General features: G+C 40.0%; 1 protein-coding gene across 1 annotated transcript in view; it reads right to left on the bottom strand.

Annotated features, from left to right (window-relative positions):
• Positions 1-268: 268 nt before the first annotated feature.
• Positions 269-13,062, bottom strand: part of MRPL32 (mitochondrial ribosomal protein L32) — a 74,907-nt gene continuing 62,113 nt past the window's right edge. The window contains exon 3 of the mRNA XM_045193114.3: positions 269-1,638. Within this exon, the coding sequence (XP_045049049.1) occupies positions 1,471-1,638 (168 nt within the window). The 3' untranslated portion in view covers positions 269-1,470. The remainder of the gene's footprint in view (positions 1,639-13,062) is intronic.

Here is a 13,062-nt window from a genome sequence, read left to right as displayed (position 1 = left end):
TCAGGCCCTTGTCTGAGGTATCATTGGCAAATATGTTTTCCCATACTGTTGGTTCTCTTTGTATTTTAATGCTGTTTTCTTTAGTGAAACTGGTGGGAAATAAGACAAGATTCCAAAGCCAGTTCTAGTCCCCCTTATTCTTTTGGAAATCTGTCTTTGCTTTAAATTTTTGCTCTATTTCTGGTTTGAGAGGAAATTGAGGTTGCCCAAGGAGGGTTAAAATTTCACACTATGTGGGAAAGTGAACAAGACAAAGTATGAGGCATGGAATTTCAATTTTAATGAATATTCAAAGGCCAAGAATTTTCCTTCACACTTCATATTTTCCTACTACCTAATCGTTCTATAATATGGCATTCTGAAGTAGTGACGACATAAGGTTTCTTTCCATAAAATCAGTAAGATCAGTTGTCAATGGTGGTTTTCTCAACTAAGACTTTGACTGGAATTTCATGCTTGAAGGAGGCATGTTTGGGCTCTGTCTGTTACCAGAAAGCCTCGAGGAATTGGGATTGACTTCTGAAGCTAGTAAAAGCCCATGAGAAAAGCCTTGATGGGTTGTGTGGTTCATGGCAGTCTTTCCAGGGAAGGAACAAAGGTAGTTTTCCTGAAAGATGGCTAGTAGGTACCTTAAAACACAGTGGAAACCTCAAGGACTCAAGAGCAGCAGTTGGTAAAGGTGAGGACAGATGACAGATGTGTGTCTCAGCTTCTGTGCCCTGAAAGGTGGACTAAAGAGTCAATCTAAATGTTCCTTGTGTGAATTCCAGCAAAACATACTTAAAAATCACATTTGATCAATTGTTGCTCTTGTTGTTTTTATGCAAACAGGCCAAATTAAAGCTGGACTTAATGCAGTCCCTTTAATGATAAAGAGGGTGATCTTAAAGAGAAAAATTGTGGTTCAAGGAAAATAATAATGCTTAGTTGTGGACATTAGATTGGTGCACTTAACTGTCTTCAAAGTTTGTTTTCAGTTGGAAGTTGAATCTGGGTGTGTAACATCATCAAAGATGTTCAACTTACAGGCAAGAAGGATCTCTCAAATTGCCACTGTTACATGTCATTCTAGCAAAAGATTTGCAACTGGATGTCTTCTCAAAAAAACAACTTCCTGGCCTCAGAGACTGGTTTGTGGGTTGTTGTGTGAATTAATATGTGTGTTCTTCCATCTATTTTCATAGGGCTTAAGCCTGTGATATCATTACCTGAGTGACTGGTTACAAAATATAGACCTCATTAAGAAGCCCATCTGGGTGACACATCAACAGAGGGAAGATGGCCATAGAGTAGTGGGCAGCTTTGTTCATCTGCTCTCAGACACGGACAGCATTTGAAGTCAGAACACAGTGGTGATTGAAAACATCTGTGAGTGAGAGGTTACACAATGGAGAATGTGGGGAGTGTGCAGGAATTTATGCAAGAACTAGCCTGTCGGCAAAGATTCTGGGAAACAATGGCCCAGGCTTTCTAGGTAGACCACCACTGCTGCCCAGCCCAACACTGCTGGATGCACAGAGTTGGGGTGGCTGTAGATCCGCTCAGGAACCACGAACTACTGGGATAGTGACAGAAGGCCTGGGAGGTGCAAGCTTCATAAACATCAGAGCAGGAACAGGTAGGCCCAAGGATGAAGACCTGTGGAGGGAGTAGAGAGACCACACCGTCACCACCTTGTATTATAGCAGAGCTGAAGGGATCTTCCCAATGCCATGCAGGAAAGTTTCAGAGTAAAATTTTATGTAAAATTGGCAGAGGTCCTGGAAGGAGATGTCCAGCCCTGACCGTGATTTGGGGGAAGAGCGAGTGCAAGGAGAACAGGACCCCCAGGGACTGCACTATACCATGGGGCCACAGAGAAACTCTTTAGAAAGGGGAGCTGAGACATGACCGAACCTTGGCAGGGACCCAGGCATGCAGGCCTGCACACACGAATGGAGGCCCAGCAGCTTTTCTAAACAAAAACTCAGAGACATAGAAAAAAACTGACCAGGAGGACCCAACACAACACACCTCACAAACAGAAAACAGAGTGGAGAATTTGGGCCAAACCTCCTGTGAGAGAGCAACAGGCTTGGATCTGGAAGGCAGGAGCTGAATGCCTGAGATTTATTTACTCTAGTAAAACAGAGACTTTCACAGGCAGGCAAACCCAACCCTCCCACCTATGGGATTACAGGCTCAGCAGAGAGGTGAGGTCAGGCCCAGGAGTTTTCCTGCTGCACACATTTTTCAGGGGAAAGGAGAAAAATATCCTTCCCAGACACTGTGTGCTACACAGCTCCTTGGGCCCTGATTTAAACCCAGAAGGTCAGAGAAAATAGAGGCAGGCACAACAGGATGCTATCTTCTCTCCTGCAAAGTTGTTTAACATTCATTTCATATCCTTCAAGTTTGGGCATAGTGTGGCACCAGGTTTTATAATACAGTTTATTTCAAGTCTCATATATTACTTTTCCTTTCTCTCACTCCACACTACCTCGTTCCTCCCCCTTTGTATATTTGTTTTAAATCCTACTTTCCCTCTTGTTACCACTTGGTTCTATTCTACACTATTACTATTGCTACCCCCCTCCAACCTCTCAAAATCATTTGTAATTGTCATTAGTCTTCTCACATTCCTTCTCTTGTTTTAAAATGCCTGTATTCTCTCTCCACCTTTATTAACTTTTATTCATAGGTAGTGGATAAGGCAGTTGTTGTTACAGTTCTTCAATCTTATTTCTAGATAGTGACTATCATATTTAAAATCTCGAATTTCTCTGTTCCCCTCTCCTATTCCATTCTGCCTTCCTACTGCCATTACTTTTTTCACTTTAAATGTTAGTTTTTTCCTGTCTTATCTGGGTTTTCATCCTTCCCCCTCTATTCTCTCAAAATAACTTCTCCTTCTAGACATCTCTTAAGCTCTTCTTTCTTTCTTTGTGCTCTCTTATTCGCACTCCACCTATATAAATCTTAGCTCATTGGTTATTGACATTCCTAAAGTGAAGATTTTTCTGCAATTAGGGAAATACACACACACACACACACACACACAGTCTGTTTTTTCCTTACTAGATATATAGAAATATAAATAATTTCTTTAATTTTGTTTTAATCTAATACTAGATGCTTCTCCTCTCTTACTACATTGCACCTTCCTTCCTCCCTTTCTTAGTTATGAAGTAAATTTTATTTTCCTTCTCACTTTGCCTGCCTCTATTCCCTAATCTTTATTATTGCCCCTCCCTCTACCCTGGCAAAATCTCTTTTCTTTAAGTTGGTCATCTCATATTTGTTTTTCATTTCTTATAGTAGTCTTAATTTCCTTACACCTTTATTAATATTGGTGCATTTGCTGTTGACAGTGTAATCATAGGTGGGGGATATCCTCACAGGTATGGGTCTGTTTCCTGTATTTTTTGGGTTTTGTTCTGTCAGTACCTGTTCAATAGTGTACAAGACATGGAAGGCATAGTGACATTCAGTCAGTCATCCAGAGGGAAGAACACAACAAAGAATGACCCAACAAAACCAAAACCCAGTTACAATGACATAAAAGACATAAAGGCCAGCTCAAGCATCAAGCACAGGTGATAAGGATATGGCACCACTGAATCTCACAGGTCTCCTACCAAAGAAGAAGACACAACAAAGACAGGGAGTCAAAGCAGATAAATGTAACAAGCAGAAAAAACAAGAAGAGTCACCTAAAATGGGGAGACAAAGAAACAACCCCCAATCAAAAAGAAAGGATGTATCCCCAGAAAGACTGCTAAACAAAATTGAGGCAAACAATCAAACACTGAGTTCAAAATAATGCTTATAAGGAAGCTCAATGAGAACAAAGAAAACTTCAAAGAAGCCTCTTTAAATAAAATACCCCACTGTCAACAATAGGTAGATATCAACAAGGATATTGTGTAACAGAGCAACAATTAGACCAAATAAACTTAACAAATTATATTTATTCATCTTCATCCCAAAGAAGCAAAATACACGCTCTTTTCAAATGCACATGGAATATTTTCAAAGATAGACCACATAATAGAACACAAAAAAAGTCTCCAAAAATTCAAATAAATTGAAATCATATCAAGAATTTTCTGAGACTACAAAGGATTAAAACTAGAAACCAACCCCAAGAAAAAACTCAAAAACATTCAAACTCATGAAGACTGAACATAATGTTATTAAATAATGAATGGATTAAAAAGAGATCAAGGAAGAAAGCAAAAACTTTCGGAAAAAAATGAAAATGACCACACAACGGTCCAAAACCTATGGGACACAGTGAAGGCAGTCCTGAGAGAGAATTTCATAGTCATACAGGCCTACCTAAAAAATATAGAAACATTTCAAATAAACAGTCTAACCCTACAGCTACAAAAACTTGCAGAACAACAACAAACCAAGTCCAGAGCAAGAAGAAGGAAGAAAATAATCAAGATCAGAGCAGAATTAAAAGAAATAGTGACTAAAAGAACAATCAATAAATCAAACAATTGATAAATCCAGGAGCTGGTTCTTTGAAAGGATAAATGAAAATAGACAAGCCTTCAAGTAGAACCATCAATAAAAAAGAGAGAGATCCCAAATAAATAAAATCAGAAATGAAAGAGGAGAGATTACAACTAATACCACAAAAATGCAAAGGATTGTAAGAAATTACTAGGAACAGAGTTTCCGGCCAAGATAGAGGTATAGGTAGACACACTGTGCCTCCTTGAACAACCAAAAGAAGGACAACAACAAATTTAAAAACAAAAAACAACCAGAACTGACAGAAAATCGAACTGTGTGGAAGTCTAACAACCAAGGAGTTAAAGAAGAAACATTCATCCAGACCTGTAGGAGGGGCGGAGATGGGCAGCCAGCCAGAGAGGACTCGTGGCAAGGCTGCAGCTGGAGGACTGGGGTGGGCAAGGTTGTGGCTGGTGGGCAAGGCGGCGACTGGTGGGCCCTTCAAGCTGGCAGATTGCAAACTGTGTAGTCCCACATTAGCGTGCAGATAAACTGGGAGGAACAACTGGGGAGCAAGACAGACTGCACAACCCAGAGTTCCGGCACAGGGAAAGAAAGCCTCAAAGCCTCTGTCTGAAAACACCTGCGGGGTTTGAGGCAGCAATGGGAGAAACTCCCAGCCTCACAGGAGAGATAGTTGGAGAGACCTACTAGGGTCCTAGAATGTACACAAACCCACCCACCGGGAATCAGCACCAGAAGAGCCCAATTTGATTATGGGTAGCAGGGGAAGTGACTGAAAATGGGCAGAGAGGAGAGCAAGTAGCATTGTTCCCTCTCTGACCCCTCCCCCACATACAGTGTCACAATGAATGATGTGGGTTGCTCTGCCCTAGCGAATATCTAAGGTTCCACCCCTTACTACATACCAGGTGCACCAAGACAAAAAAAAAAGAGAGAGAGAGAGAGAGAGAGAGAGAGAGAGAGACCCAAATGAAAGAACAGTTCAAAGCCCAGAAAAAATACAACTAAGCGATGAAGAGATAGTCAACCTATCAGATGCACAGTTCACAACACTGGTAATCAGGATGCACACAGAATTTGTTGAATACGGTCACAAATTAGATGAAAAAATGAAGGCCGTGCTAAGCGACATAAAGGAAAATGTACAGGGAACCAACAGTGAAAGGAAGGAAACTGGGACTCAAATCAACAATTTGGAACAAAAGGAAGAAATAAACATTCAACCTGAACAGAATGAAGAAACAAGAATTCAAAAAAATGAAGAGAAGCTTAGGAACCTCCAGGACATCTTTAAATGTTACAACAGCTGAATCATAGGGGTATCAGAAGGAGAAGAGGAAGAACAAGAAATTGAAAACTTATTTGAACAAATAATGAAGGAAAACTTTCCCAATCTGGCAAAGTAAATAGACTTCCAGGAAGTCCAGGAAGCTCAGAGAGTCCCAAAGAAGCTGGACCCAAGGAGGAACACACCAAGGCACATCATAATTACATTACCTAAGATTAAAGAGAAGGAGAGAATCTTAGAAGCAGCAAGAGAAAAGGACACAGTTACCTACAAAGGAGTGCCTGTAAGACTGTCAGCTGATTTCTCAAAAGAAACCTCACAGGCAAGAAGGGGCTGGCAAGAAGTATTCCAAGTCATGAAAGGCAAGGACCTACATCCAAGATTGCTCTATCCAGCAAAGCTATCATTTAGAATGGAAGGGTAGATAAAGTGCTTCCCAGACAAGGTAAAGTTAAAGGAGTTCATCATCACCAAGTCCTTATTATATGAAATATTAAAGGGACTTATCTAAGAGAAAGAAGATAAAAAATATGAACAGTAAAATGATAACAAACTCACAGTTATTAACAACCACACCTAAAACAACAACAAAAGCAAACTAAGCAAACAACTGGAACAGGAACAGAATCACAGAAACAGAGGTCATATGGATGGTTAACAGCAGGGGAGTGGGAGAGGGAAAGAGGGGGAAAAGGTACAGAGAATAGGTAGCATAAATGGTAAGTAGAAATTAGACAGGGGGAGGTTAAGAATAGTATAGGAAATGTAGAAGCCAAAGAACTCATGTGTATGCCCCATGGACATGAACTAAGGGGGGTGAATGTGGGTGGGAGGGGGTGTGCAGGTCAGAGGGGAATAAAGGGTGGAAATGGGACAACTGTAATAGCAAAATCAATAAAGTATATATTTTTAAAAGAACTTACTATGAACAACTATATGCCAAGAAATTTGAAAACCTGAATGAAATGGACTAATTTCTAGAAACATACAGTCCTCTAAAACTGAATCAGGAAGAAGCAGAAAGCCTAAACCAATCAATAATAGCTGGTGAATTGAAGTAGTATTAAAAAAACAGTCCTGGCACATAAAAGTCCTGGACCAGACACTTTCACAGAGGAATTTTACAAAACATTCAAGGAAGAGCTCACCCCTATCCTCCTCAAACTATTCTAAGAAATCCAAGAAGAAGGGAGGCTCCCAAATTGTTCTTATGACTCCAGCATCATCCTAATACAAAAATCAGATAAAGACACAACAAAGAAAGGAAACTACAGGCCAATTATCAGTAATGAACATGGATACTAGAATTGTCAACTAAATACTGGCAAAACAGATCCAGTAATACATTAAGAGGATCATACATCATGAGCAAATGAGATTTATCCCAGTGGTGCAAAAATTGTGCAATATTTGCAAATCCATAAACATAAAACATCACATAAATAAAATGAATAATAGAAGTCATAGGATCATAACAATAGATGCTGAAACAGTATTTGATAAAGTACAACACCGTTTAAGATAAAAACACAGAAAAGTGGGATTAGAGGGAGCATACTTCAACATAATAAAGGCCATATACAATAAACCTACAACCAGTATCATACTCAATGGGCAAAACCTAAATGCTTTCTCACTAAGATCAGGCATGAGTAAAGGGTGTCCTCTTTCCCCACGTGTATCCGACATAGTATTGGAAGTTCTAGTCACGGCAATCAGACAACAAAAAGAAATAAAAGACTTTCAAATTAAAAGGAAGGATGTAAAACTGTCATTGTTTGCAGATGACATAATAGTGTATGTAGAAAACCCTATAAACACTACCAAAAGACTTCTCAACCTAATAAGTGAATTTGGCAAAACAGCTGGATATAAAATCAATATTCAGAAATTGAAGGCATTTTTGTACACCAACAACAAAACATCAGAAACAGAAATCAGGGGGAAAATCCCATTTGCTATAACAAAAGAAAAAATAAAGTACCTAGGAATAAACCTAACCAAGAAGGTAAACGAAAACTACAGAACATTGAGAAAGAAATTAAGGAAGACATAAATAAATGGAAGTTTATACCATGTTCATGAATTAGAAGAATTAGCATCATTAAAATGTCCATACTACCCAAAGCAATTTAAAGATTCAATGCAATCCCTATGAAAATACCAATGACATATTTCACAGATCTAGAAAAAATACTTCAAAAATTGATATGGAACAATAAATGCCCCTGAACAGCCTTAGCAATGTTGAGAAAAAAGAACAAAGTAGGAGGGATACCATACCTGTATCAAACTATATTACAAGGCCACTGTAATGAAAAGAGTCTGCCACTGGCATAAGAACAAACACATAGATCAATGGAATAGAATAGAGAGCCCAGAAACAAACTGAACTCTCTATGGTCATTTAATATTTGATAAAGGGGGCCAGGAGCATAAAATGGAGTAAAAATAGCCTCTTCAATAAATGGTGTTGGGAGATATGTACAGGTACATGGAAAAAATGAGACTAAACCACCAACCTACCCCAAACACCAAAATAAACTCAAGATGGATAACAGATCTAAATATAAGTCATGAGAGTTCTGGCCAACATAGAGGCCTAGATATCCTTTACCAACCAAAGAAGGATGACAACCAATTTAAAAAACAAAAAACACCCACAACTGCCAGAAAAACCTAACTGCATGGAATTCTGACAACCGAGTTAAAGAAGACACATTCAACCAAACTGGTAGGAGAGGTGGAGACAGGAAGCTGGGTCAGAGAATACGTGGAAGCCTGGTGGACTGGGGCAGGCAAGGTGGTGGTTGATGGACAGGATACCCCACATTTGTGTGCAGATAAGCTGTGAGGAACAACTGGGGAGTGAGAAGGACAGCACAACCAATAGTTCCAGCATGGGAAACTAAAACCTCAAAACTTCTGGCTATAAAAAACAATGGAAATTTTGGTGGCTGAAGAAACTCCCAGTCTCACAAGAGAGTCTGTTAGAGAAACCTAGAACACACATAAGCTCACCCACATGGGAATCAGCACCTGAAAGTGCACAATCCACTTATGGGAAGTGAGGGAAGTGATGGAAAGTGCGGTGAGAGTTCAGAAAGCTAGCAAGTGGAATTGTTCCCTCTCTGACTCCTCCTCCATACACAGTTCCACAACAGAGCAAACTAGGTTGCCTTGCCCTGATGAATACTAATGTAACAGGTGTACCGAGACAAAGAAATATGGCCCAAATGAAAGAATGAACCAAAACTCCAGAAAGAAAAAAAAAAACCTAACTGACAAACAAATAGACAATCTATCACATGCAGGGTTCAAAACACTGGTAATCAGGATACTCACAGAAATCATTAGGTATGGGCAAAAAAAATGGAAGAAATAACATCTATACAAAGTGAAATAAAGGAAAATATACAGGGAATCGATGGTGAAGCGAAAGAAACTGGGACTCAAATCAACAATTTGGAACAAAAGGAAGAAATAAACATTCAACAAGAAGAGAATGAAGAATTTAAAAGAAAAAGTGAGGAGAGGCTAGGCAACCTCTGGGACAACTTTAAGTGTTCCAACATCCGAATTATAGAAAGGCCAGAAGGAGAAGAAGAAGAGCAAGAAGGTGAAAACTTATTTGAAAAAATAATGACAAATAAACTTCCCCAGTCTGGTGAAGAAACTAGACATGCAAGTCTAGGAAGCTCAGAGAGTCCCAAAGAAGTTGGATCCAAGAAGGAAAACACCAAGGCACATCATCATTAAGTTACCCAAGATTAAAGATAAGAAGAGAATCTTAAAAGCAGCAAGAGAAAAGGAGACAGTTACCTACAAAGGAGTTCCCATAAGACTATCAGCTGATTTCTCAAAAGAAATTTTGCAGGCCAGACATGGCTGGAAAGAAGTGTTCCAAGTCATGAAAGGAAAGGACCTACATTCAAGATTGCTCTATCCAGCAAAGCTGTCATTTAGAATGGAAGGGCAGATAAAGTGCTTCCCAGATAAGGTCAAGTGAAAGGACTTCATCATCACCAAACCCTTATTACATTATGTGTTAAAGGGACTTATTTAAGAAATAGAAGAAGATCAAAAACTATGATGAGTGAAATGACAACAAACTCACAAATATCAACAATGGAACCTAAAACAAAAAAAACAAAAAGAAGTAAACTAGATCAGGACAGAACCACAGAAAAGGAGATCACATGGAGGGTTATCAGTGGAGAGGAGGAGGGGGAGAATGGGGTGAACAGGTACAGGTAATAAGAAGGATAATTGGCAAGCACAAAATAGACAGGGAGAGGTTAACGATAGTATAGAAAATGGGAAAGCCAAAGAACTTATATGTACAATGCATGGATATGAACTAAGGGGGGTGGGGATGAATGCTGGAGGGTGGGGCATGTACAGCAGAGAGGGATACGTGAGAGAAAAAATGGGACAACTGTAATAGTATAATCAATAAAATATACTTAAAATATAAAATGTGGCACCATAACATTCTTAGAGGACAACATATGGAAGAATATTTTAGATATCTCATGTAGCAGTATTTTCATTGATATATCCCCTAGGACAAGGGATATAAAAGAAACAATAAACAGATGGGATAACATCAAATTGAAAAACTTCTGCATGGCTAAAGAAAACTTCAAAAAAATGAAAGAGAACCAACTGTATGGGAAAACATGTTTGCGAAAGATACCGTGGAAAAGGGGTTGACCTCAAAAATACATAGAGAACTCATAGGACTCAACACAAGGAAGACAAAAATCCATTTAAAATATGGGCAAAGCACCTACACACACACTTCTGCAAGGTGGACATACAAAAAGCCCATAGACATATGAAACAATGCTCAGCATGGCTAGCCGTCAGAGAGATGCAAATTAAAACCACAATGAGATACCACACCACACTGGTCAGAATAGCCATTATTAACAAATCAACAAACAGCAAGCGTTAGCAAGGTTTTGGAAAATAAGAAACCATAGTACACTGTTGGCGGGAATGCAGACTGGTATAGCCACTGTGGAAAACAGTATGGAATATCCTCAAAAAAATTAATGATGGAACTGCCTTTTAATCCAACAATCTCACTGTCAGGACTACACCCTAAGAGTCCTGCATCACCAATTCAAGAAAACCTATGCACTGCAGTGTTCATAAGAGTACTATTTACAATAGCTATGTGCTGGAAACAGCCGAAGTGCCCGTCAGTAAATAATTGGATCAAAAAATTGTGGTACATTTACACAGTAGACTACTATGCAGCAGAAAGAAAGAAGGAAATGCTACACTTCTCGACAGCATGGATGGACTGGAGAGTATTATGCTAAGTGAAATAAGCCAGAAAGTGAAAGACAAATACCATATGATCTCATCTACAAGGGGAACCTAATCCACAAAACAAACAAATGAGCAAAAATGCACCAGAGACATCAAAATAAAGAACACACTGACAGGGACAAGAGGGGAGGTTTGGTGGGAATAACGGGTGAAAGTAGGGGAGGTGTGAAGTCTAGGAATATGTACAAAGGACCCATAGACAATGACAGTGTTGTGGAGAATGTCTTTGAGATTGGGGGTTGGACATAGCAGAGGAGAGCAATGGGGGGAAATGGGGGCATCTTTAACTGAACAATAATTAAAAATACAATTCAACACATAATCACAAAAAACAAAGAAGCTCATGTGCATCACCGTTTCCTGAGACTCAACAGTTTGCCTGAACTACGTGGTTGGGTTTTTGATGTATGGGGTGGTCTGAGGGTTTCATTTCAAAACTGGTTTTCTTTTCCCCTAATGGCCTGGATAGAAAGGGCACAGAGGTCTATAAAGGGGGAATCTTAAAATATTCCCCTCAGCCCAAGCTAATGTAGTGGGCAAAAGTGCTTTGGACAGGTGTGACACACCTTGCACACCATTCTCCAGAGAAGCCACTCCTTTCCTAATGTGAGACATTGAAGAATCGATCCCTGCCATTGTCATTTAGTGGCTGTGGTTTTTATTGTACCTTCTAACCCTGTTACTAAACGTGTTGCCTCCAGAACACTACAAGGATGCCAAGCTGTCCAGCAGTGCCAGGCGCTTGGACCTCTTCAAGGTTCAACTGACCTAGACTCTTCAAGGTTCTTCCCCATGCATGAAGGCTACCCTTTGCTCCACACCCCCACTCTGTTAGGGATCCCTGGACTCAGGTGTAGGTAGGACTAGGGCCGTGGCCAGCAGGAAGTAGATCCAGAAGATTAGAATACCTTTGCCCATTGTCTTTTATAAGATTTTAAAGTGTCCAGAGTCTAAAAGGGGGGACTTGAAATGGGGTACAAAACAAGGGGACCCTGATATAGAGCATACCCACACAGCCCATGGTGGGGGTATGGGGAAGGGAGAGTGGACAATATAGAATTTCAGATACTTTGCACAACTGTGGAAAGTCTTTCCTGAAGGGTAGCTGTGCTGCCACCCAGTAAAAGGTCTATATGAGGTCACATAGGAAGGCCCAGTCAGGATTTAAAATAAGGGTGGTCTGATAGAGGAGATTTTCTGCCATGATGCCAGTAGTGATGGAGGAGATATGTCTGTTCCACTGAGGATTCAGCCATGCAGCCTGAGTTAGCCATGAGGGTAGCAGCCACAGTTTGAAAGGATGTACATGGGTTGCCTCCCTCCCCCCATCCACCATGAGATCTGGTGTGTAAGTAGGTGCAACATAATTTTGAATTAAGATCTGGTATAAAGAAGAGGAGACCCGCTGGGAAATGTGCCTGGAGAACATGGCAGCACTGCTGACGGAATTGTGGGGACCTGTCTGACAAAGCAGGGATTAGTGGGAGATGCCTAGAATGCTGAACTATGACTGGGAAGGCTGAACCACACAGACTTCTGCTTTTCTGAACACCAGTACTTCTGACTGGCATATTCTGAAACTGGACTGGGTTGGCAACGGGAGGCAGGGCACGACTATGTGTTCTTGGGTGTTATAAAGGGGAGTGGGACATAATGGGAGAAATATGCCATTATTATGAATCTGTATAACCTTTAAATAAACAACTCCTTTCCTTTTTCACCAAATTCTTGCATTGGGAGTCATGTTTCTTGGTGGTGGGCAATCAGACTCCACATCTATCCTAGGACAACATAGGTGGGGTTCTGTAACAATTCCAGATGCTCTAATGTATTATTAAATTTAAAGGTATTCAGATAAAGTGTAAACATTAAAAACATTAATGTTTAAATTACAGGATGTATTTCAAAGAAATTTTTAGAAATCAATTTATACAATAGAAAAGTGGGATAAAGAACACTTG

This window comes from Desmodus rotundus, chromosome 6 (assembly GCF_022682495.2).
Source record: "Desmodus rotundus isolate HL8 chromosome 6, HLdesRot8A.1, whole genome shotgun sequence".
Lineage (NCBI taxonomy): Eukaryota > Metazoa > Chordata > Mammalia > Chiroptera > Phyllostomidae > Desmodus > Desmodus rotundus.
Note: the sequence above shows the minus strand (reverse complement) of the source record. Positions and strands in the feature narration are given on the sequence as shown.